Source organism: Amblyomma mixtum, chromosome 3 (genome assembly GCF_055824585.1).
Source record: "Amblyomma mixtum isolate Tamu chromosome 3, ASM5582458v1, whole genome shotgun sequence".
In the NCBI taxonomy this organism is placed as follows: Eukaryota; Metazoa; Arthropoda; class Arachnida; order Ixodida; family Ixodidae; genus Amblyomma; species Amblyomma mixtum.
The window spans coordinates 354,413,211-354,439,404 of NC_143014.1; the positions used below are offsets into that span (position 1 = coordinate 354,413,211).

At 47.8% G+C, this 26,194-nt stretch overlaps 1 protein-coding gene across 3 annotated transcripts; it reads right to left on the reverse strand.

Moving 5' to 3' along the window:
- Positions 1-7,824: 7,824 nt before the first annotated feature.
- On the reverse strand, positions 7,825-25,908 carry LOC149356407 (uncharacterized). Of its 3 annotated transcripts, none has more exons than XM_089584177.1 (10): positions 24,616-25,908; positions 21,551-21,648; positions 20,604-20,922; positions 18,439-18,588; positions 16,089-16,151; positions 14,329-14,391; positions 13,837-13,881; positions 13,433-13,518; positions 9,927-10,149; positions 7,825-7,999 (listed from the first exon to the last, which is right to left on the reverse strand). In XM_089584177.1, the coding sequence occupies exons 1-10, from the start codon at positions 24,917-24,919 to the stop codon at positions 7,875-7,877; spliced, it is 1,476 nt and encodes a 491-aa protein (XP_089440303.1). In that variant the 5' UTR covers positions 24,920-25,908; the 3' UTR covers positions 7,825-7,874. The 3 variants fall into 3 exon arrangements, with proteins under 3 accessions (XP_089440303.1, XP_089440304.1, XP_089440305.1); XM_089584178.1 differs by lacking the exon at positions 14,329-14,391 and adding an exon at positions 14,916-14,978; XM_089584179.1 differs by lacking the exon at positions 9,927-10,149.
- Positions 25,909-26,194: the final 286 nt, after the last annotated feature.

Below are 26,194 nucleotides of genomic sequence, written 5' to 3' on the forward strand. Positions count from 1 at the left end.
AACTTCTAGCAGGAAGGTGATCACCACTTATACCCCTGCTACACGGGCGCTTCGAATGCCTTCCAGCCGAATGTCATCTAACGATGCTACATGTGTTCTGTCTAAGGGACTGCTTGAAGATAATATTACGCCAATGAATATTAACCGCGTCAGCATGAAATTTCCCCGGGAGTGCGCCGATGAGGACGACTGCACTCATACTGTTGTTTACATCGCTTGTTTACATAACATAAAACGCAATCTGCGCTTTGGTTCTAATAAACAGTCTGTTTTCTTTTTTACTGGTTGTACTCGTGATTGTTTACGCAGTGCTACAATGTGTGGGAAGCGATGATGCGATCGCACGCCTGAGAAAGCCGGGTTGTTGGCATCGCGCAGGACTGGCGCTTCTCGCTTCTTGTCCCGGCTTTCTCCGACGTGACCAGTACTTTTTTTTAAACTACTTTATCCAGAAGTATGTATGGCGACTGTTCGCTTTAACTGAAACGGCCTAACTTGTTATCCACAAGCTAGCGACGGCGACGACTGCTGCTGGCCGTAAAGCACGGCTCGGCAGTCTGGGTCACACCGGCGATTCCCGTTCATCGTACGCGTGCCCTGCGATGTAAGCAATAGTTGATTTCAGGTCACTGTTGCCAAAACTACACCTGGTGACCATTTGCATTCGCTAAAGCTTGTGATTCGCTCTTCACAACCGCCGAAATCACAGATCCAACCCTGCGAACTCGCTGGGCCTAGTCGTCGCGGAAGGGACCAGAGCCGTCGTCGATTGAAACTGATTTGGCAAGCGCTTATCGCTGGTGAGTGTTCAGGTATGCACACGTGAAATATAGCCGTTCGTTTTGCTCATTTAGAAGCGCGAGCATGCACACACCGCCGCCTCATCACCGTGCTCTCGCTCAGCCGCCGACAAGGCTGACCGTCCGCCGACCGGATTCGTCGGTGTCGTTGGCCTGAAAAACGTGTCCCTCTAGAATCATATTATAGTAAACTAGATATTTCACTATAATTACATGCTGTTGTTCAGCGTGATATATACTGTCGTTGTCGGACTAGTGTGACCGCCGTCGTCGTCGTCGCTGTACACTGAAAACGAGCTGAGGCTTTCGAATGCGTTTCGAAAGTGTCGTGCAGCACCGCGGCAGTCCATCGAGTCCGAATGTCATTCCTATTCTCGAATGCCATTCCACTCAATGTCATTCGAACATTTCCGTGTGAGAACGTGATAGCATTATACCAGCAAAAGCGCCTTGGGTACTTCTGGGTCCGAATAAGCCAGCGGAAAGGACCCCGTGTGGTAGGGCAGACCGGCTCCCTTACACGCCCATGTATCTGTTGGTTGACAGTTCGACTCCTGACCTGTGCCTGACGCAAGTTTCAACTAGCAATTCCGTTCTCAATTAATCCCAGATTCGAACGCGACCAGTAGGGTACTTCTGCGATAATTTGGAAGCCCACAGTATTTGCGCAAAAAAAGGTATCACCGTGCAAAATAGTGCGTCGCTTTCGCTGGGTATATATACGGCAAACCAAGTATAGCGCTTGTCGTAGGATTTGTTGTTTGCTGTGTCGCTGTCGTCTTGGTATGCTGTATGTAGGTATCTGCCGTTCCCATTCAATCACGTGACCTTATAATATCAGACTCCTATTGATTAATGATAGATACCCGTGTACGATTTGTTCTCCAGTTGATGAATTAACCCGTGTCATTCCATGGAGCCGCCCAGTAGACTTCTTTTTAAGCCCGAGTAAACACATTTTTAATGTATTAAATGTATATTTTTAGTATATTTCTAATGTATATTTTTTATATATTTTTAATGCATTACAAATATGCTAAGCGGGCGAAAATGTACTTTTCACGTATTTTTAAGAACGTTTAAAATATTATTCCTAGTATACTTAGAAAGCATTCGTATTGCAGTTTAAGCATAGGGACAAAAAATGCGAAATAAATATGAAATTAATACAATACGTTTGAAATGCATTTTTAGCACATCCTCTTTTCGCTAAGGGGTGGCCCAACAATTTTGCCTATTTCGACGAGTTACGTGCACTGGAAAGGTTGCTTTGCCTGGCAGCTTCTCGAGAACGCATGTGTTTGGCGCGACTTAACCAACATTTGTTGTATTGGGGTGGGTGGAGACCAGCAGGGGACGTAAAGTGTTGTACGCGGCATCGTGGGCTCGCGAAAAAAGCGAAAGGTTCGGGCTTCCAGCTCTAAGCTGCGTTAAAACTGCTGTAATACTAGCGAAATTGCGTATGAAGCGGTGACAGTATGAGCCCGGGGCTATAAAATTGCGAACTTTGTTTAAGGTGGTCGGTTTGGTGCAGTTAATGACAGCGCGAAGTTTGCCAGGGTAAGGAAGAACGCCTTCTTTGAAGATGACATGACCAAATATTATCAGCATCGTAGCACCAAAGGAACACTTTTTCAAGTCGAGTGTTAGTACACACGTGAGTACGCGCTGAATGCGCCATAGATAGGAAGGAAAAAAATGACAGTGGCATGCAAGTAACACAGACACAGTTCCCATTTGAGCCCGTTGAGAATATCATCTATTATTCTCTTGAATGTGGCTGGGGCATTGTTTAGCCAGAACGGCGTCACATTGAGTTCTTACAATCAGTTTGGGGCGAAGAAGGCGGTTTTCCGTCGGTCAGCGGCAGCCTCCAGAACTTGCCAGTAGCCGGTTTGTAAGTGAAGGGAAGAAAAATACTGCGCTTCCTGCAAGCAATCCAGTGCATCGTCGATTCGGGGTAGAGGAAAAACATCCTTGCGTTTGATCTTGTTGAGACGGCGGTAGTCTACGCAGGCTCCGATGGAGCCACCTTTTTTCGTCAGCAGGACAGCAGAAAAGACAGAAGGGCTGTGATAGGGCTGTATGATGCCGCTATGAAGCATGTCGTCGACATTGCCGCTGAGGACAGGGCTCTCAGTGGGCGAGACGCGGTACGAATGCTGGCACAAGGGGGCATTGTGTACCGAAGTCACTTTCCATCTCTTCTTTGAGCTGCTTGAACTGCTGCCGGTCGGTCCCATTACAATAGTAATGCTCTTTAGGGCAACCATCATGCCTCAGTACCTCACCGATGAAATGTGCAGAAATATATACGAGTGCAAAATCCATGGCGTCATTTAGTTAACGGAATGCAGAGTACCGGTAAATGAAGAATACTGTCCATCACATGCTATGCATTACTCTAAGTACTCCCATTATATCTGTACACGAAACACAGACTGATGTCCTAACTTGCTGAAATACATTAACCTCCGCCACAGGACTCAAAGACTATGAGGTCTGGAAGCGTTCGATTCGATAGCGTATATATAGAACAGCGTCAACTTGTATATACGTTACATTCTCATTATATACAGAAAAGTCATCATGAATGGTAACATTGCTAGTTCCGCTCGCATTCTTTCCCGGGTTCTCTATCCCGCGTTCTTTCTAACGTGGTCGTTAAGAAGCCCTGGATGGTCTAGATACTTCCGCTGAGAAGAAATGCCATACAGGTACAATATGGAAGCTGGCTGAGCGAAGCACAAAACGCAAAATGATAAAACCATTGGGTGTCTGCAAACGATTGCCTAAAGAGGCTAAGAAATGATTATCAAGGAAGGCAGTGGCAGGAAAAGTGGAGATTGTTGCAAGCATCAAGCGTTGTTGCCATCTCCCCTCCTGAAGAAACCAGCAGGTGACGGTGTTTTTCAAGCATCGCTAGCTGACTTTACACGAGCGCTCCTTATAAAGATTATACTGCAGTTGACGATAGGATGTGAGAAATGAGGACGAGAATTTTTTTTTCCTTGATATATTAGACGCCTTCATCAACTTGGTAGCATTACTGCAGCGGGATACGATGCCCGATCACTGGACGAGGAGTAAAATAGAGAAAATAGAAAGACGAAACAGCTGCAAAAACATGAATTGAAAAATCGGTGAACGTGCAGAAAATCCAGTTTGATATAAATGAAACGGTTGTCGGGTGCAAAACAATCCCTTTTGTGGGACGATCGAGGTAGAAGGCTGAAGGACTGGCGCGTGGTGACTGATAGGTACTGGTATTTTTCATCGCTGCTGCCCCATACTTGGCAGCGAGGTTGCCGTGTGTGCTCAGTGGGTGGTAGGTATTTAAGTCGGAAGAAAGCACTGATAAAGGCTTAAGCCTTACTTGCCCCATTGAGCGAAAACCTGACTGTGTGTTTGTTGACACTCTAGGTAGAAAAAGAAAGATGGCGTCCGCATGCAACACGAAAGGGGGCGGTTAAAATAATGATTGGTCGCGCGAGGTTTCTCGAGTAGAGCAACCTGGGTCGCACAAGTGCCTCCGGTGGCAGCACCTACCAGCCCAGGGCAATGGCTCACCGCTTAACCGCTGTACTACAGTGCCAGGAGAAGCATGAGGACATCCAGGGATCTATGAATATTAAGTAGGTGAAGGCTAACGATTCTGTACATAGGGGCATTAATCCATTAGCTATGGCGGAGCGTGGGCTGCAGTACGGTGGCGACTGCCCTCACGTTGTTAGCACACGTAAGCAGTATGAACTGTCTTAGGTGCAAACACAGCCGTCTCGTTGTCTCTGCTCGAGCGTCACAATGGGCGTGCCCAGCAGCAGCTCGACTCGATGGGGCAAAGGCGAGTTGAAGAATTCCGGCAGCTGCTTGAGAACGTGTTTTATCACGCTGCAGCGCGCATCCAGGAGCAGCTGGAGTCGATGCACGGCGACTGCAGTCATAAAATCGCCAGGCGTGCTTATGTCTTTTAGCTCTTCCGGCTTTTATAAGTAGGCAGACTAAGTATAAAGGTAATCCTTTCGGCCTTAACCCATTCCAATAAACTCATCCGCCAAAACGCAGTCTTCAAAAACTGAGATTTTAATGAATGAGGAAACATTTTACATAGGTACGTTGACCACCCTGTCAAAAATTCCATCAGCTTGACGGTCTGAAGGAACCCGTAATTTGGGCCTGATGGTGATGGTCCTGATGGTGATGGTCCTGATGGTGATGGTCCTGATGGTGACGGTCCTGATGGTGACGGTCCTGATGGTGACGGTCCTGATGGTGATGGTCCTGATGGTGATGGTCCTGATGGTGATGGTCCTGATGGTGATGGTGACGGTCTGAATGTATGCTCAGATCGGTGCTCGGCAGATACTAGGCCTAACTTCACATATGTTCACGAGCACGCACCATTATGTATCGCATGAAAGGTGTATGACACTGAAAAGCCTACTGTCCCACTATGCCAAGCTTGCTAGCTGGTCAAGAGGGACAGAAGAGCTTTACAAAACATCTTTAGCAAACCACCTAATTTGTACAAATAATTTATTGATTCTCGATCCTGATGCAAATTACAGTTGAACCTGTCTATAACAAACCTCCATACAACGAATTCCTCGATTTTACGAAGTTTTTCCATTCCCCGTCGCCAGTCCCATAGAAGCCCATGTATTTGTGACCTCAAAGTAACGTAGTGGCTGGGGGAGTGAACCTCGAAATAACGAAATTGCCCCATCGACCGCCTTGCCTTTTTTCCCCATATTTTAAGAACACAGAGCTAAATTGTGCCAAATTTCTTCGTTACTTAATGGCCGAGAATGATGAATGCATAAAAAACATTCGCAGCGGCGGCGAGCGAGCATCACCACTCTCCCGCTCGGTGGTGATGATAATGCACAGGCACCGCTTGCTTTCGTTCCGGCAGCGCCACGCTTTGGCTGCTCGAGAAGTCACTTCACTTCGTATGCATGACACTAGGTGGCACAACACGCATTTCTTGAACTGTTTTCAGTTAGTTTTTCGAGCCTTTGTTCCGTTCGCCGTGCCGGCGTGTGCTGTTCGATCTTGACTTCGTGTGTGTGCGCGCCGGGTTGCCGTGTTTGTGCGCGCCGGGTCGCATTGGTGCTTTGACACATCGAGAATGAATACGACCACGAAAAAACGGAAAATATTGTCTCTTGAGGACAAAATTGCTATTCTGGACGCCATTGCTGCAGGCGAGAAAAAGAAGGATGTTGCTGCCAGGTTTCAAATCCCAGCCAGCTCTCTCTCTACGATTCTCAACGCGAAAGAGGCGATTCGCAGTGCAGTGGAGTCCGGTGCTAGTGGCAAAAAGAAGAAGCTAAAGCCATCAACGTACGCCGACGTAGACAAAGCGGTGTTCACGTGGTTCATGGACATGAGGGCTAGAAATCTTCCGATCAGCGGCACTCCCTTGCAGCAAAAGGCACGGGATTATGCCTGTATCTTGGGATTTGATGACTTAAAAGCCAGCAATGGATGGCTTCAAGAACAGGTATGGCATCGCTGGAAAGATTATAAGCGGTGAGTCCTCTTCTGCGGACAGCGATGCTGCAAATTCTTGGGTAGAAGAGAAACTGCCAGCAATTTTAGAGCGCTACGATGCGTCCGAAGTCTACAACTGTGACGAGACGGCCCTTTTTTATCAATTGCTCCTGAACCCGCACCCTTAGCCTGAAAGGCAACGTCTGCCACAGAGGCAAGCAGAGTAAACTTCGTATAACTGTTTTCAGACGGGTCTGACAAGTGCGTCCCACTGGTTATCGGGAAGAGTGCCCGCCCCAGGTGCTTCAAAGGAACACACCGGATGCCCGTGAAATACGTGGCTAACACGAAAGCGTGGATGACGCGTGCCATATTTGGTGTCTGGTTGAAGGCGTTCGATGCAGATAAAGAAGCAAGGCCGCAGAATTTTCTTATTCTTAGATAACTGTGCTGCGTACCATCATGTTGAAGGCCTCGACCTTTCAAATATTGAACTGCAGTATTTGCCCGTGAACTGCACTTCCCTAATTCAGCCCCTCGACAAAGGGATTATCAACAGCGTGAAGTGCAGCTACCGGCGTAGACTGATCCAAAAGCTGCTTCTGAACATTCGTCTTCAGCGGGAAATGAAAGTGGACATTTTCCAAGCAGTTGAGATGCTTGAAGCATCGTGGCGAGAAACAAGTGCGGCCATTACCGCCAACTGTTTCAGAAATGCCCGCATAACGAAAGAAGTTCAGGCTGCGCAAACTGACGAAGAGGAGCCCTTAGGAGTGGAGCTTTCCGGGCCACCCGATCTCGCTGAAGCTTGGGGCTTACTGCGCGTGAGTGGAGCAGCCCCTGACAACGTGCAGCTCTGTGACTTTTTGTATGCGGACGACTGTGCCGTGACTACTGAAGAGATGTCGGATGAGGCGCTGGTTGAAAGTGTCCGATGTCAGACCGGCGATGATGATGGATCTCCAGAGGTCGGGCCAGCATGTGATATGCCTTCTACAAATGAAGTGTTGGATGCCATCGACATTTTGCAACGCGCTGTGGGCTCGCTGGACGATGGCGGTACAGCTTTAAGTGTCTTCATGTCCTATGAACGATCAGTGGTGCCGACCCTCGTCAACAAACAGCACAGCAAGATCACTCGTTTCTTTTCAGAGCCACCGCGGTGGCTCAGTGGCTATGGTGCTCGGCTGCTGTCCCGAAAAACGCGGGTTCGATCCCGGCCGCGGCGGTCGAATTTCGATGGAGGCGAAATTCTAGAGGCCCGTGTACTGTGCGATGTCAGTGCACGTTAAAGAACCCCAGGTGGTCGAAATTTCCGGAACCCTCCACTACGGCGTCTCTCGTAGCCTTAGTCGCTTTGGGACGTTAAACAACAATAAACCAACCAACCAGCAATAAATGCATTCTGGGCGAGTTCACTGGCCTTGATTTACCTTAGTTTCGTTTCTGTATTTATCTTTTGAACTTTCTCGCGGAAACTGCGTATAATAAAACCTCCCTATAACGAATATTTTTCGGGAAACTTCAATTTTGTTATATCTAGGTTCAACTGTAATGAAAATAATGAAGAAAAAAAACTTAATCGCGGCACGGTCCTTTCCTCTGCATGTCTCCCAGTTTTTGGGACAGGTGTTTCCGGACGGCCTTCAGCCGCTTCTGCTGCAGATCGGCTGGCGCGTCGCCCATGTACACATGGAACAGAGCTGCACAGAATCAAATATATGATGCATTAGAACACAGCTTTATATATAGCTGGATATGTGACAAAAGCAAAATTGTGGAGCAAGTAAAATATGGCAACATTTAATTAATTTGCCCTATCAATGTGAAACTGAAACAGAAAAGCTGGAACTAGAAGCCACATTTCCAGCATTATACTTCATCTCACAAGTTGTTTGCAGCACTGTGAAGGCTGCAGTTACCTAAGCCAATTTGAACGGCATGCTCTGCAAAACGTACTCTGCACCCTTCTTGCAGCAACTGGTGGCTCCCTCCCTAGGGAGGAAAGAGCGCAGGAGACTCGGCCGACTCCATTTTTAATAATGGTGACAATACTTCGAGGCAGGCCTCCGCAGTGCTGTGTTCGTGCAGATTTTCTCTGCTAATTTAACCCGTGACTGAAACGTTTCCTTATACTTTCAAAACATTAACCAAACCTGACTTTCCAATTACTGCAATAAATGTTTGGAAAGTTGTCACAACACTGCTCAAGTATTCGAGGGACTATTTGTTGCTTGCACTGGCCAATTGAACAAGAGAGCGATACTCTTCGCAGTGCTGCAAAAAGCTTGAAATGAAGTATAGATGCATAAATGTTAACAAAATTGGCACTGGTGTTCTTTGATATTCCTATAAAAATCGTCTCAAGTATGATTTTTTAAAGAGCCACTGACCAGGGTTTGGATGTTTTTAGAAAATAAGCCCAGTGGTTAGATCAGGCATGGAAGATAGTCCCTCCAAAACACTAGAGAGGCACGCGCCCCGGAAAAGAGTAAAAAATTCAACGCAAAGCTCTTTCGCTCTTCTCTTCTTGAAAGCGACCTCCTTGCGTTTGAACCCCTGAGTGTGACGTCATGCCCGTAGGCGTTCCATCGGTTTGGCGGCGAAGGGTGGGTGTAACCCAACGCCACGCGTCCTCTCCTCGTTTGCGGTTCTCCATCCCGCATTTCGTTTTCTTTTTCCACTCGCATACATTGACGCTGTCGTGGTATTCCAAAGCGCCATAGAAAAACAGAAAAGACACAAACTCACAGGAGAAATACGCACAAAGACACATCTGGAGGCTTGTTTTCTAAGAAAAGCCGGCGGTGTCCGCGGGCCCGCGCTTCGTTCGCGCGCCCCTCTGGTCATAAAACGGAGGTGGGTCTTCCGGAAACAAACATACATGCATGAAAAGTACGAAGGGACGACACGAAACTCCACCCCTGTCGCTAACATCGGAAGAAAGGCTTGCGAGAGAGAAGGACCACGGAGCAAAAGACGAAGGAAAGGAAGACGCATTGGCACTTTGATTTCCCCGGCTTTAACTCCGCATAACTCCAGTATTAATGCGTCTATTCAAAAAGTGTTTGCGGCCACGAGTTCGGGGTGACGATGCCTCACAACCACCGGATTTAGGCCGGGGGTGTCAGTGGCCCTTTAAGAGCGCAGCTCTTAACGCCCATTCATGGACTGAGCCGCGGCACCGTAACCAAGCGAACCAACAGATTAAAGGCAACCAAAGCGAAGACATCGCATGGAGGAAAGCAGGGGAAGATAGCAAAAACAAGAACGCGTGAAGTAAAACAGACGATGGTACAGTGGCAGCGTGAAATGGGCCGGTCGCCAACGACGGCATCACCGAGGTTTGTGTGCCCACGTGTGCAGGCGCTAGAGTACCGCCGCTCACTCAGATATGGCGTCCAAGCGGTGCATGCTGTGCATGCTGTCGTCTGCTGCTGTGAAACTGCACTACTTCCCACAATCTCCAGATTAGCAAGGCAGTCGTGATACCCGACATCCACTTGTGGCGGCCGCTGCTGCTGCCGTTACGTGCTACATGAGACATTCCTGAATGCAAGCTTTGCTTCAATCAACATTTTTTTTACTGTCTCGACATTACACTCAAAGCAACTGAAAAAGCCCTCTCACCTTTCAGTGAGGAGACTTTCTCTGGAGAAAGTGCCGGTTTGGCTTCTGTCATCCCCAGTGACTTCGATTTGTTCGATATGACTCCTGTCACGCTGCGGCTTCTTAATTGGTCTGGCGTCCAGTAAATGAGCGACGCAGCGCGACAGAACATGGAGTCTGTCGGGGACCGCAGCAAAATTTCCCAGGCACTGCGGTCCAGCCACACGCCGGAGCCTGCATATACCTGCAGCAAATTCCCAGAATTTTATGTGTGCACACTGAGAGCAGTCATCAAAGAGGACCTAAATTAAATATCACTTGAAAACTGGATAGAAAACAACAATATGGACAAAGAATTTTTTTTTTACAGCAGCAGTGTGTCAAATCATGATCAAAACCCTCTACCTGATACACCTTGCCCATTACAGAAAAAGAACTAAGCATCTGTGCAGAACATTAAAATCAAGCTACACTCGACTTCTCAAAGTGAAAGTAGGTTCATCAGCACAAAATATATTCAAAAGGCCAAACACTGAAAGATATGTGGAAGCAGCTGCGTCCTAGTCAACAGAATTGGGGTGGCATCAGGGTCCATCCACGACGTTCACAGATACCGTTTTTATTCGAACCTAGGCTGATACTTAAAAAAAAGGTATTGAACTCTTAGGCGGGCTTAGATTCAAGGATTTTATTTCAAGGTTTCATATTCATAAAATACAAAAAAGTTGCACTTCAGTGGCGCCCCTACAAAATGTCCGCAAAAAAGAGCACTGTAGCTGTTACTATCCGTAGCCGATGCCGATCAGACCTCAAACGAGCATTCGCTGCCATTTTGGCCTTGTTCTCTCCTCGTGTGGTGGCATGAGCACATTCAGTGACAGTGGAAGTTTTCATACGTGGTTTTTCTCACGGACACCATGGCACCAACCAGGCGGTTTCGTTATACAGTTGAACCCCGCAATAACGAAATCGCCGGGGAAAGCAATTTTTTTCGTTCTCGTGAGAATTTCATTATTGCGAAAATGAGAGAAAGCAGACAAAAAAAAAATACCACAGGAACCACGTTTTAATGAAAAAATTGCGTAATTTTGACCTGCCGTCCACGGCCTCGGAGGAGTTTTAACACTCGATCCTCACAACTCAAAATATCTTATGTGGCCACGTCGTCATCATGCGTAGGGAGGAATGACCGCACGGTGAGTGCATCAAGCACATCTCGCGGACTCGCTTGCTTGGTTGCGGTTTCGTCGCCGTCATCGCTCTCGTTAGCGCTGCGTATGCTTCTGACTATAGCATCGTCTGTTAGTTCCTCGTGGACGAACAAACCGTCGTCAACGGACAGGAAGTCGTGCAGACCCAAGCCGTGCGGCGCAGTTTTGTCCACACTCAGAAGAGCATCCCATGCCTTGCTCAGTAAGGAAAGTTCGCTCGCGTCACCAGACGCACTTGCACCTTCTGCTGGTCACTCAGACTCTGGAGGTGCAGCTGGCACCTGCTGGTTATTAAAGCCAGATGGCTGTGGCCATAGACACGTTTGTCAGCAGCGCGTAACGGACCCACTTGCATAATAAACCCACCCACCACTTCAGTCGTTGAGAGCTTACATTCTTTTTAAAGCGCTAACTTTTCTTAGCTCTTTTCTGTGTCAAGCTGTTTCCGCCGTCTGCGGACTTGCCTGTGCACCAAGATATGCTGCTCATGGCTAGCATGGCGTGTTGCTTCTGTGGAAAGGAAGGGAGGGGGCACTGAAGTTGGCAGAGCACCAAGATGCCGCGCGCTGATAACGTTACAGGGCGTTTATAGTTTGATGGTGGAGGGGTGGTACGCTCGCTCGGCAAAGTTGGTAGCGTGCCAAGATTTCGTGCGCCGTGACAGGAGCGCCGGTGACTGCACGCTTTTATTGACGAATGAAGTAACGCACCAACTGACAGACGGCTGGCCGAGCCAGCGGGCGGATATTAAATTTTCACTGTTGCAAAAAAATCTTAAAACTTTTTCCTGCGCGTAATGAACCGTCCCCCAAATTGGGGTCAACTTTTCTGGAAAAAAAGTTGGTTCATTATGCAAGTATATACGGTTGGTTTCTAAAATGCCTAAAAAACGTTTTAACACATTTTTGATTAGGATTTCACCTGGATTCGACTGTTTCTATGTTATTTTGAGATCGTGCAAAGAAAACTCGCGACCCGCTACGGCAGAAATTTTCGTTGTCGCAGGGCTGCCGGTTGAAGATGTGTCGTTGTTGAGGGATATGAAATACATGTAGCCCTACGTACCTCTGCCGGAGACTCGAAATATTTTCTTGTTGCGAAAATTTCGTTGTTGAGGGCTTTCGTTATCTGCACTTCAAGCACGAAGTTATACTCGCTGCAGAGCAATCTTCAGTTGTGCAAGCCGGGCGGGACTTCAGCGTGGATGAAAAGAATGTTTGCCATTGGAGGAGGCAATGTAATGAAATTTTTGCTTGCGCCGCAACGAGAACGGCTTTCACAGGCCCAAAGAAAGGCCGCCATCCCAAAGTGGAGTTAGCACTGGCCGAGTTCATGAAGTCGCAGAGGTCAGCAGCACTTCCAGTGACAACGGAAGTGCTACAGGCCAAAGCAAGAGAGCTGGCTAGAGAGCGAGGCATTCCCCGGGAACAGTTCAAAGCTGGCTGGGGTTGGTTGCAGAAATTCATGAAGCGCTTTGGCTTCAGCCTCCGATGTCGCATGTCCATCTGTCAAAAGCTGCCGGGCGACTATGAAGAGAACCTGATCGCATTTCAGCAGTTTGTTATATAGAGGGTGGAGCAAAGCTACGTAGTAGGGCAAACGGGAAACACCAACCAGACGGGTGTATGGTTTGGCATGCCAGTGGCGTGCACAGTGAATGAAAAAGGTGCAAAGGAGGTCAAAGTGTGCTCAGCCGGATACAAGATGCAGCGCATGACAGTAATGTTGGGCTGCACGGAGGATGGCCACAAGCTGCCGGTGTACATAATTTTCGAACGGAAGACTCTTCCAGCACGGAAGTGTTCACAACAAACGTGATCGTCCGTGCCAATGAAAATGGATGGATGGCGAGCGAAATGGTTGAGGAGTAGATAAGAATCATTCGGCAACGGCGTCCAGGGGCCCTCTTGGCCAAACATTCCCTCCTCGTCCCGGACTCCTACCGTCGGCACCTGACCGATGGCGTAAAAGGTGCGCTTGCCAAGGCCAGTACTGAAATCACCATCATACCCAGCAGCATGACAGGGCAGCTGCAGCCTCTTGGTGTATGCCTCAACAAGCCTTTTAAGGATCGGCTGCACAAATACTACATGGACTGGCTTAGTGAAGACCGCGAGCTTACACCAACAGGTCGCATAAGGCACGCATCGCTAGGAGTTGCGGCCAGCTGGACCGCTGCAGCCTGCCTACAATCTCAGCAAGTTTTTTTTTTCTGTGGCCTTCAACTTTCGGGTCTCAGCTTAGAATCGTGGTCTGCCTAGATTTGAGTAAATACGGTAATTCAACCCATATGCCCAAAATATTTCATGCAATTACCTTCCCATCGTCCCGGGTGGCACCTATGATATCGGCTCCAGGCAGCTGTAAATCGCAGCTGCCACCTTCAGCGTCAATATCCGCATCTGAGGAGATTTTTGGGAGGCATGAAAACAGTTAACACATTCTATAAACCCCAACACAGAGCTCCATTGATTCAGCTCCCTTAGACTAAGCCTGCTGGCCACATTGGCTGTGATGCAGAAAGCACTGAAAGAGGGTACGGCTGACATGCAGTGAATTCATGGAGCAGTAAGGACAAAGTATGCTACACAGGCCAGAGTTCCCTGCCTACCATGTCTGCTTGGCACTGCAACACATTCAAGCGAAGTGGTGAGTAATGACATAATTAGGTTACTGATAACAATAGTTGAACAGCATGTATCACAAGATGATTCGCTCACCGTACATGTCCCGACTCATAGCCGCTCCACTGGTAGACGGCAGTGCTGTAAAATGATACACTTTGAGTGACATCCACACACCACAAAGCTCATTTAAGCAAGGCCCCTAAAAGAGGAAGTACCGGTTCTGTGCTACAGCATCTATATATCTTTTACACCTAATAGCCAGCTTACTCGATCTACTAAGCCAAATGGCTTAAGCCACCGCAACTTATCACCGCCCTTGCAGAAGTGTTTACTGGTGGCCCTACAATGTACAGATTTGCAACTCTAACACAAACTATTTCACCTGAACAAGACAATCAGCGTGCAAATAACCTTTATTCTAATATGAAGCCCACATATTTCAATTCAGCTCATTTGAAGGCAACGGTGCCTGCCTGCCTGCAATGTCAGTTTGGCACAGCGCCGCATTCAAGCCAGGTAGCAATAAGGCAAAATTAGGCTGACGATAACAGTAACACAGCATGCCTCACAAAAGGGTTTGCTCACCAAACTCGTCAGGGCCACTACTGCCAGCCACTGCGGCGGTCGACGGTGTTGAACGAGGCAGCGCTGTGAAATTGATACACATTGAATGCACATTCATACACCACAGAGCCCACTTAGGCAGGGCTCCTAAAACAGGAAAAGCCTTTCTGTGCTACAACAGCTATTCAGCTTTGACACCTACAAATCACGTTAATCTACCTGGTTGAGCTGAAAGGCATAAATTTATGAACCTGAGCTACTCTGCAAGTGTAACACAGCACACATTGCAAGCATCTGCGTTCACAAAATGGCCTTAGCTACTGCAACACATCACAGGCCCTATGAAAGGGTTTCTTGGTGGCCCTACAATGTACAGATTTGCAACTCTAACACAAACTATTTCACCTGAACAAGACAATCAGCATGCAAATAACCTTTATTCTAATATGAAGCCCACACATTTCAATTCAGCTCATTGGAAGGCAAGGGTGCCTGCCTGCCTGCAATGTCTGTTTGGCACAGCGCCGCATTCAAGCCAGGTAGCAATAAGGCAAAATTAGGCTGACGATAACAGTAACACAGCATGCCTCACAAAAGGGTTTGCTCACCAAACTCGTCAGGGCCACTACTGCCAGCCACTGCGGCGGTCGACGGTGTTGAACGAGGCAGCGCTGTGAAATTGATACACATTGAATGCACATTCATACACCACAGAGCCCACTTAGGCAGGGCTCCTAAAACAGGAAAAGCCTTTCTGTGCTACAACAGCTATTCAGCTTTGACACCTACAAATCACGTTAATCTACCTGGTTGAGCTGAAAGGCATAAATTTATGAACCTGAGCTACTCTGCAAGTGTAACACAGCACACATTGCAAGCATCTGCGTTCACAAAATGGCCTTAGCTACTGCAACACATCACAGGGCCTATGAAAGGGTTTCTTGGTGGCCCTACAATGTACAGATTTGCAACTTTAACACAAACTATTTCACCTGAACAAGACAATCAGCATGCAAATAACCTTTATTCTAATATGAAGCCCACACATTTCAATTCAGCTCATTTGAAGGCAACGGTGCCTGCCTGCCTGCAATGTCTGTTTGGCACAGCGCCGCATTCAAGCCAGGTAGCAATAAGGCAAAATTAGGCTGACGATAACAGTAACACAGCATGCCTCACAAAAGGGTTTGCTCACCGAGCTCGTCAGGGCCACTATTGCCAGCCACTGCGGCGGTCGACGGTGTTGAACGAGGCAGCGCTGTGAAAATGATGTACTTTGAATGCAAATCCACACACCACAGAGCCCACTTAGGCAGGGCTCCTAAAACAGGAAAAGCCTTTCTGTGCTACAACAGCTATTCAGCTTTGACACCTACAAATCAAGTTAATCTACCTGGTTGAGCTGAAAGGCATAAATTTATGAACCTGAGCTACTCTGCAAGTGTAACACAGCACACATTGCAAGCATCTGCGTTCACAAAATGGCCTTAGCTACTGCAACTTATCACCGCCCTTGCAGAAGTGTTTACTGGTGGCCCTACAATGTACAGATTTGCAACTCTAACACAAACTATTTCACCTGAACAAGACAATCAGCGTGCAAATAACCTTTATTCTAATATGAAGCCCACACATTTCAATTCAGCTCATTTGAAGGCAACGGTGCCTGCCTGCCTGCAATGTCTGTTTGGCACAGCGCCGCATTCAAGCCAGGTAGCAATAAGGCAAAATAGGCTGACGATAACAGTAACACAGCATGCCTCACAAAAGGGTTTGCTCACCAAACTCGTCAGGGCCACTACTGCCAGCCACTGCGGCGGTCGACGGTGTTGAACGAGGCAGCGCTGTGAAATTGATACACATTGAATGCACATTCATACACCACAGAGCAAATTTAACTAAGGTCCTTAAAAGAGGAAGTACATGTTCTGTGCTACATCTCTACATCTTTCACATCTGCAAAATGAAACTTACAAAGGCTATTAGCCGAGCCTAAAGGTAAGAACTTATGGAGCTGAGCTACTCTGCAAGTGTAACACAGCACATATTGCAAGCATCTGTGTTCATATAAATGGCTCGAGCCACTGCAACTCATTACAGCCCTTGTGAAAGGGCTTACTGGTGGCAGAGGATTTGCATGGCGACGTCGGACAGTCCCTTTACCAGTCGTTTTTGAACGCTTGCAACTAGAATGTTTCCATCACTGGGCCAATTCTTGCCGCAAAAGTGAAGAAGTTTGCCTTCCTTGAATTGCTTGTTTGTTTTAAGAGGTTTAACGTTCCAAAGCGACTAAGGCTATGAGAGACGCCGTAGTGGAGGGCTCCGGAATTTCGACCACCTGAGATTTTTTAACTTGCACTGACATCGCACAGCACACGGGCCCCAGTATTTTGCCTCCATCGAAATGCAGCCACCACGACCAGGATCAATCCTGTGTCTTTCGGGTCAGCAGCAGAGCGCCATAACCGCTGAGGGCGGCCTTACATGCCGGAATAGCTGATGGGAAAATAGACCACCAGGGAATGTCAGAGCACGCTTCCGGACCTCCTGACATGAAGGTGACCTTGTTAGAAGCGGTGCAGTTTGTGTACAGTGTGTGGTACGAGGTGAGGCAGGCCACAATAAACAACTGTTCAAGAAAAGCAGGCTTTGTGCTCCATAACTGCACTGTCTCGGAAGAGACAGATGACTTGCTCCCCAAAGCTGCCGATGTGGGTTGTGATGTGTGAGTGGCGCAATGGTGTAATGTGGTCTGCCATGGGCGTCCGGAAGGGGGGGCAAGGGGGGGCGGTTGCCCCCCCTTGGAATTACGGACATTATTTATGCCCTAGTAGAAAACAACTACAAACCTACCTCCTCCCCCATCCCCGGACATCGGGTGCACCCCCCTGGAAAAAGTTCTGCGGACGCCCTTGTCTGCCGTTACTAATGAGTGTGGCACTAATGATTGTACAGGTGTGTGTAAGGCTGCTGCCGCATATCCTATTGGAGTTTGCATGTGATGCACACGGGGCGAGGACTGGCACACTTGAAATTTTATCTGTCTCACCTATGCAAATGAATTACTCGTGAACAGCTTACACTCTGCTTAGATGTCAATGCAGAGCAAACTAAAACCCCTAAGTCTCTCAAGTCTCTTAGAAAGCAATAATAAAGAAAGGAGGCAGTCCAGAAAATTCAGAGGATTGAATTAAAGCAAAGCAATGTATATGGGTTTTAACACATGAACAATGTGTTGGGTGAGCTGGTAATGGTTGCAGGCTCTAGCAAACAAAGTGAAGACAACACAAAAACAAGCCAGTAGCCTCTCCTCTCTTGCATTAGTGCTTTCATATTTTGCGGCCTTGCAACAATGGCTCAGTGGTTAAGGCACTCGGCTGCTCAGCTGAGGGACACAGGTTCAGCTCTAGCCGCACCGGCCACGTTTTGATGGAGGCGAAACACAAGGCACCCATGTACTGTGTGGTCTCAATGCACAATAAAGAACCCCAGAGATCTGAATTAATCCAGAGCCCTTCCACTACAGCGTCCCTCCATAGCCCATGTTGCATTGGGACATTAAACCCCATACACCAAACCACATTCTGCGCTAAGTCGTGCATATAGTACAAGTAGTTGCATATAGTAGCAAGTTTATAAGATTCGCCATTGTAAAGGCAGTTGAATTGAGATGCTGTTAGCTACAGGTGGGCTTAGCCTTGCTGTTTGTGCCAGCAATTGCTCCACAGTAGCGACACCTACAATAAATAAATCACATAATCCGGCACTGAACTCACAAACAAATAATAGTCACTCCTGCAGTCACCATGTGGAGACTAGGTTTATGCCCAGTAAGTCCTTTAAAAGAAGACGTGAAGCCTCCTTTTTACAGAATTGGTCTCCACGCGGGAAAACAAGGGGGGTCCTGCCTTCATGAGAGAACAGGTACTCGTGACTGATTTCTACCGCCTGGGGTGCCTTCACATGCACTGAGGGCGCACAACACGACTGTTTTTTGCATTTGGCTGAGTGTTTGGCTGGGACTTGTCCTCCACTTTGTGCTCAGCTGCAAAGCATGCCCACCACTGTGCCACCCCATTAGCTGAATGAAGTAACCAAAGTAAAAGATGCACTTTAAAAGAGCTCACTTGCCTCTGTTTTCCTGCATGCGCAGTTGTGGCACTGTGCTGTTGCGCAGTTGTGGCACTGTGCTGTTGTGCAGTTGTGGCACTGTGCTGTTGCGCAGTTGTGGCATTGCGTTTACCTGAACATCCATATTTGATGCGCAGATAAGTCTGCTTTCTGAAATGTTCGACATAACAGGTCGCATTAGATGGAACAAAACAAAAAACTAAAACTTCACACCACATTATCATCCTCAGCGAAGATTACTTTACCAATAGTTAAAGCTCTGCCCAAGTATCGCTCTTCTCTCACCCCAAAGTAAATACATGCCACTGCTGCCATATCTTTTTCACAACCTGTTTTCAAGTGCGGGCAAACCCTAGACCTTCCGACTGTTGTGGCCACAATTATTTTTAAGATTCTGATTCCAAGTGCTTTAAAGGGACACTGAGGACAACTCTAGCAATTTTTTTTTCTTAGCAAAATTCGATAGTTGGGCACTTCGTGGCTTAGTTGTCGCTTGTGCGAAAGATGCATTTATTGCTGAGAGATTTGGATCCGAAGTTGAAATACTTTTTCCCGCCGCTCCAATTCAAACAGGCGGCTCTCTTGCGACGAAACAGAGAAACAGTGACGTAAACGCCGACTCCGTGATTGCTGGCGCAGTGTGGTGCGGTCTAGCAGCCGAAATAAAAGCTACCGCCGGCTGGGCGCTTAAAGCAGGAGACACATGTACGAAATCTGCTGCAGCGCTGCGCGCGAACTGTTGCAAGCGGTTCACCATGACACAGCAAGCAGGGACACATGGAGCGGCAGCGACGAATGCGTCGCTCGGCTCATCCTAAGCCCACAGCCAGTATCGCACTGCCACCCCGAAGGAGTGTCCGACAGCTGCCGAGGTGTACCCCACATTCGCATTAGTAAACACAAAACAGCCTTGTTATCAGAAAGACTGCTTGCTATATTCGAGCAGCGGCAAAGCACGTCTGCACAAGTACCGAGCTTTCAGCAACGGCGTCGATCGCGGGCGCGCCGGGCGACGAACTGAGCTGTTTCCTGGCTGCCGTAGTCGTCGCTGCCTATACCGTGTTTTGCATCGAAGACACAGCGGACAGCACTGTAATAAAAGTATACTAGTCTCGTCATTGCTTTGATATGACCCACCTCTCACAATAACAATGATATGTACGATTTCCACGACACCAGCGCAGGAAGCAGCAGACACCAGGCGAGGCGCCCCGAACAGCAGCAGCAAAGCGTTTGTGGGAAGAAATATGCATGTATCGCCGCTACCACTGCTATCGGCAACCAAGTATTGGTCAACGATCCTCAAAAATGCTCTATTTTTGCCAGTCCTCTGCATCAGGCTTTGTTATGCCCGCGAATAAACAATTTTAGCCCAGCCCCTTTTTCTGACACCGGCGTGCGGCATCCAGCCTTCCAAGATGGCCAACACGCCGGCCCCAGCAGTGCACCTATACGTCATCGTGACGTTACAGCTCTCAGCGCTCGCATTGGCTGCAGCCACTTGTCGTTGCGACGAAGGGCTGCGGCGGGTCGTTGACATCTAGCCTGTTGGACGCAGGTGGCGAGCTGTGATCGGACGTTGCGACGATGTTCGTTACCGATCCTGATAACGCAACCCTGTCAAAGAATTCCAGCCTGCACTTCAGCGGCCTCAGCCCCACAGAGCGTGCGATGCTTTGGGGGGCAGAGGCGGCTGCTTTCCGCGAAGAGCTGAAGCATACCGAAACTGAACTGGCCGCCTGTCGCACCGCCAAGTATTTTTTTTTTTTTTTTACTTCCAACACACCGGTTGTATTTTCTCCGTCTTCCTTTCGTGATAAAAGTTCCCTAGCGGCTATGAAGCAAAACTTAATTCAATTTTCACACGTGTAACCTTCATGCCCATTTGTCAGCCTCAGAGATGCGTGGTGTTTCTCTATTTCATCATCCGCCTTGTACTTGCGAGATTAGGCTGTGGCGGCGACACCTGTATTTTAGCGCTTGCTCATTTCTACCTTACAAGAGCTCTGTTTTCGGTAAGACTGGTGTTTTTGTGATTAGGGGCTGGTATTCTATCGATACAAGCCAACTTCAATTTCTCCTCAGTGTCCCTTTAAAGCCTGCCATTATCTGCTTGCCTGCTCTCTTCTTGCCCCCATCTGCATGTGACCAGATTATGCACTCACCAGATGAAAATATTTTGAGTAGCAGGCTTTTCTGAAGGTCCGCGTTTAGTGCGCGAAGTTCTTTAACTTCAGCTTCAAGTGGCTCGCAGCCCCCTTCCCTGCATGTGCAGGTGCAGTGCGGAATAGCACTGGCAGAATCTTTTTCTGCCAGCTTTCCTCTCAGGTCCGCAATCTCCTGCCTCAACGCCTGGAGTTGCTGAAGTGCAGGACATTGGCAAGCGGCTTCCACCTCTCCTGCCTGGTCCTGCATTTCCTGCAGGAGGTCCAGCTCATGTCTCCGCTGCACCTCCTTGCGCACCTTTTTAGCTGGTGGCGTTACCTGCAATTCAAAGTTTAGCAAGGCCAACCAAAACTTCAAAATGCCACAGCAACGTATTCACAGTTTTCTACGGTTGGCTTCTTGAAAGCAAAATCAAAATGACTATATACCCCCAGCACCCATTATGAACAAGCTGCAATCCCATCTCATCCTTCGTGCTCCCATACAGTGAAGCTGAAATAGAGCTTACTAGCCCCAAAAAATCTAAAACACCAAGCATGACGCTACACCTACCAATAGCAGCAGGTGCATGCCACTTCCTTTCCTTATGTCTCTACAAAGCTATAAGTAGAGCTAGCCATTATGCTCTTAACCTCTTATCACATAGTCTATCATGTGTGACACAGCATACTACTTCTTTCAAGTAGTCACGAACAATAAAAGAAGTCTGCATTATTTTCCAGGGGATGGTTGCCAGACAGCACACTGTGCTGAGACGTTGGCGCCGAGGTCTCGCATTGACAGACCCCTGTGTCTCCATGCGTAGCCTCCTAATGCCACCATTTCAGCTCCAGCAAAATGGATAGACGAGACACTGGTGCAACGCAAGACAAGTGTTGCCGCTTAGTGGTTTTGCCTTAAGATTTAAAACAAATAATTCGTAATGAACAAGCCGCAGTCACAATACCTTTTCTTTATCCTTTGCGCTGCTGCGTTTCACGCTAGCAGGCACTAGTGGCCTCCTGCGCCGCTTCTCTGAGTAGCTTGTCATCTCCTCTTCTGTTTCTGCAATTGCAGAGAACAGGACAAGATGACCAAACAAAGCAGTGCTTCTACAGTGCTTTTTTTTTTTGACAGTTATGGCGAGAGGTATATTTTGCAGCATTCTTCATCAAGTCTCACCGGGTGAGCCAGCATGGTGTGCAGTGCTCTGCGGTGGTGGCTGAGAGTGGCGTCAAGAACAACGACAAAGGGCGCCCACCAGAGATTAGACCTACTGTCACCTAGTGTAGAGACTCATGGCTAGCATGGCATCGTTCAGGCCAGGCAAGTATGTAACCACTGAGGCATGCCAGCCAATTACTGGGTGTTCCAAACCTGGAACAGCTTTCAGAATACTTGTGCGCATGCTGACACTCACCAATTTCCAGGAAGTGAAAAGACACAGTAACATGCCATAGAAGCTACTGCCTAACTCCCACTGTTCAAACTTAAAATTTCTGAAAACCTAGAGGAAACAGAAACATATGTACCCAGTGCACCTTGTGTACCCATGGAATACAAAAATACACCTGTCGAGAAAGTGTGTGAGCGTGCACACATGGTGGCAGCAAGTACGGAGCTGCACCTATGACTGGTAGCTTTAAATGTGCTCCAAGACCCTTTCATCCCACCGTGCTGTGAGAGACAAAACAGATATCTCTGTAACGTTTTTCAACTTAGACGCTGTCCTGAACAGTTTTCCCTAAGCACTGCATAACTTTTCAACCTCATCCATATGGACTTGACGAGCGGTGACCGAGAGCCACATGCCTCTGGGACCTCAGAAGGCCAGTGTAGGTCTCGGTTGGCTGGTTCAGTATGCTTGCTGGGATTGCTCTCCGGTTTCTCGGTGTGCAGCGGGGCACCTAAAAACTGCCCCAGCAGGGTGCACTTCCGATCAAAAGTGGCCAGTGCAAACTAGTGTTGCTGATAAAGGATGAAAGTGCACACCAAGGCACACCCCTGTGGATGATCAAGAATGCTACTACACTCATTTAGACCGTGATTTATCATCCTTACAAAGGCAACTGAAAACATCACATGCCATGCTTTCGATACTACAGTAATGTATATCCCAGAAAATCACTCTGAAGATTACTTTAGCAGCACCGACATACATAGCTTGCATGTGACGTCATGTCAGCGCACTCACTGCTGCGCCAACCATGCTTATGAACCACTGGGCTGCCGCGCATGCATAGATGCAGACAAAAGGCCGCATTCCATCCTGACATGACCTCCTTTCTGCTTTTTGCGTAGAAATACCTCCAATTTTGACTGTGCAAACCTTTCACGAGGGTTACATATCGCAGCTATTCATATCAGTGACTGCTTGGTGCAAGAAAAATGTTTGTCCGTATGAGAGGTTGACCACCCATGATGCATCAGAAACAGAAAATATCTTGGCCTTAGGCTGTTCCTCAATGTGACATGGTAGCATTGTGAAGTACCTTATTGTGCCCCATGAATGAAAGTGTACAAATCGCTATAACTGCATGTTAACTTCGCTGTTACTATGGTGAACTTGTCAGTAACCCAGCTCATAGAGGATGTTCGAAGGGCTCTCACTTGCGCAATGTTTTTTTTTTTTTATGCTCTCAGCCAGCTAACTTATCTCGAGCTGTTAATGTAGCATTGCTGTTAGTGCTCATCCCTTTCTAGCTTTCTGGATGCTAAAATGCAGTTCACACAAATACTGATATCTTCAGTAATCATCATTCAGGCAGCAAGACAGACGCATGGCAGGATCACTACCCTTGGCACACAAGCCTCAACATGCTATTTCAGGAGCTTAATTCACTGGTTTTCACTCACTCGTTATTCACTGTGCGCTAGTGGCATGCAGAACCTTTATGCTTGCGACTGTACTTACAAAGTAGAGGCGAGCAACGGTGCCTCTTACGGGTAGTTCAATGGGTGGCCGTCACTCCAACACACACAATCGTGCTATACAGCAAAGGTTCCCTTGTTTCACCATCATGACACTGTTGACAGTTGACTAGAAATTCACGATTCCCGCGGTCGCAATTGGCACTTCTAATGTGCACATTCTCCCACTCAAACTGGTGCTGTGGGATCCTCCGCTTTCAACAGAACATTGTGTTGGTTAAGTTTCCTTTCCCAGCCATCACTGTGCTTGGTGGAACCTAGTATCTTGCACACAGCTGTACTCAAATGAGGCAGCATGCAGGTTGTGCCGGCTAGTGGTTCATAAGCATATATATAGAAGACCTTTCTGCACTTCACATTTTTCTACACCTTGTTACGCTTGAAAATGAATAGCTTAAGAATGGAATACGTTACAGGGAAGCATAGTTAACAGATGCAATCGTTTAATGCGCGTGCTGGAAAGACCTAATAAATGGTATACGCAGGTGCCTGGTGAGCAGCGGCAGTTCAGAAGGGCAGTTCAGTAATTTCACTGCCAGTAACAGTGACATGAACCGTGCTGCAATATATTTCACGCTTATTGGGAGATTTTTTCGCCCTTCATGCAAGACTACTCATTGCAATTTAACAATTAGAGTCTGCATTTCAGCTACGAGATTAATCTGAAGGAAGCGTTTCACTATCACACAGGACTAATGCAGTCGAAGTTTATGCAGCACAGGCGTGCATAGGCCTGTCTAGAGGGCCTCAAAACGCGGGTGCTGCATTGCAGGGGCAGTTCTAGAGCTGGAACACAGCAAGAGACATCCAAACGACACCCGAAGTACACTGCGCCAGCCTAACAAGGCAGCTCACTTCTGCACACGAGCCTGAACTCCAAGTGTGCCCGACTCGAAACCCCGAAATCGTACAGGCAAGGTCAAGAGAAACACAAGCCCATCATTATCCGCGGACTGCACACTTGTGCAAAAACAAAGGGATACATGCGCAGTGGCAACTGCTATGAAATGCACTCCGAACCGCACTGCACACCTGCCGTAACACGTTTACGCACATAAAGAACTGGTAGTGAATTGCAAAACGCTAGCACAAACCACTTACCGGTGAGATGAAGGATTTTAGCGTCGTAATAGCCACCTTGGGTGGCATCGTCGCCGCGCCAGTAGGCCTGGTACATCTTTCCAGGATCGAAATCTGCGACATTCTTTGGCGCGAAATGTTCAATGTCGCCGTGCTGTATGGTCGCGACTGTAAGGTCACAGACATACTCCACAAGCACGAACATTTTTGAATTCACGCTGAATCCCACGCACTTTTCAAGAAAATAATGCACGTCTATACTCGCACTATGATTACTCGCACCAACGCACTCTAAGGAAAGCAAGTGAAGGCATAGGGCGAGCATGGCGAGCTGTTTTGCGCGAACCACGCATGCCGGCACATCTCATTGGCGCTAGCATCTCTAGCGCTATTTCATTAGCATCGCTAGCGTATTTAAACTGACACAAATATGCCTTTTGTTTTTTATACAAAAATTAAAACGCAGTAGTGGCTTCATCTGGAGGGGAATGATCACACACTAGTTGGTCTGTATGTCTTTGCATTCGTTAGGAATTAGTGTTGCAGGGCCCGACGGTGTGTCCATCAACGTTTGTCACTGATTTATTTGCGAGTTTTATTTCACTTATCATTACATGCGGACAGCATCCTAGAACTTCGAGTAGCACGGACATTCAAACTCCTTTCCTCATTACAGCTTTTTGACGCCTGTTTGACAGGCTAGCCTTGTCACGTTTGCTGTACGAATCAACGTTTTTAGGTACGAATAGCAGGTAGCAGTTACCTTGTTTATCGTACGGCGATCCTAAAACTGCCTAAAAAATGCCACATGGTCGTTTGCTTAAACTGCTAGGAAAGGAGGGTGGTCACTTAGTAACAAAATTTGTTCCAGTAGACAAGAAAAAAAAAACAGGCCCATCTTGTCCTTTCCCCTTTTTTTGCATGGACACTTATTGTACTACGTTGTAATAGCAGTGTTGAGGCCCTAATTATTTCAGAGCAGGAACTAACATGTCTTACATACGCTGTTCGACCGTATCAAGCACAAACGTCTGAAATGCATGGCGAACTTCTCTGTCGATCTAGTGTTCTAGAGATCGTGCAATGCGTCACAGTTTACAATGAGGCCATGGAATCACACGAAGACGTGTCCAGTGCAGATGCTCTTGCATGCAGTCCACGCCTTAATTGACTACGCATAAATTGCTCCACGAAAGCAAGTTTAATTCTCTATATCGACCCTGCCTGCCTGTATAATCTAGTGCGCCATAGGCACGTACGCTCTCCCGGTGCATTACACACCTAGGCGCGCTGTGGGGTACCCGATCGACGGTGTCCAAGCTACACACACATATATAAAAAGCACCGTGATAGAAGGATCCGGATTAATTTTGAGTACGTTGCACTGCACGACATTTATCGCACAGTATATGGCCCGGGCCTTTAATGTATCTCGTCTCCGCGCTGAGAAGCAAACTGCAAACGCCCTGCGCATATATGCCGGAGGTGCGAGGGGCACGCAGACTAGTCCGCCACCTGACAATCAGCAATTGCGCTCTCCCTGGCTTTAAGACCGAAGTTTTTCATCAGTGACGAATGGATATGTGCCGTCGTCGCCGAA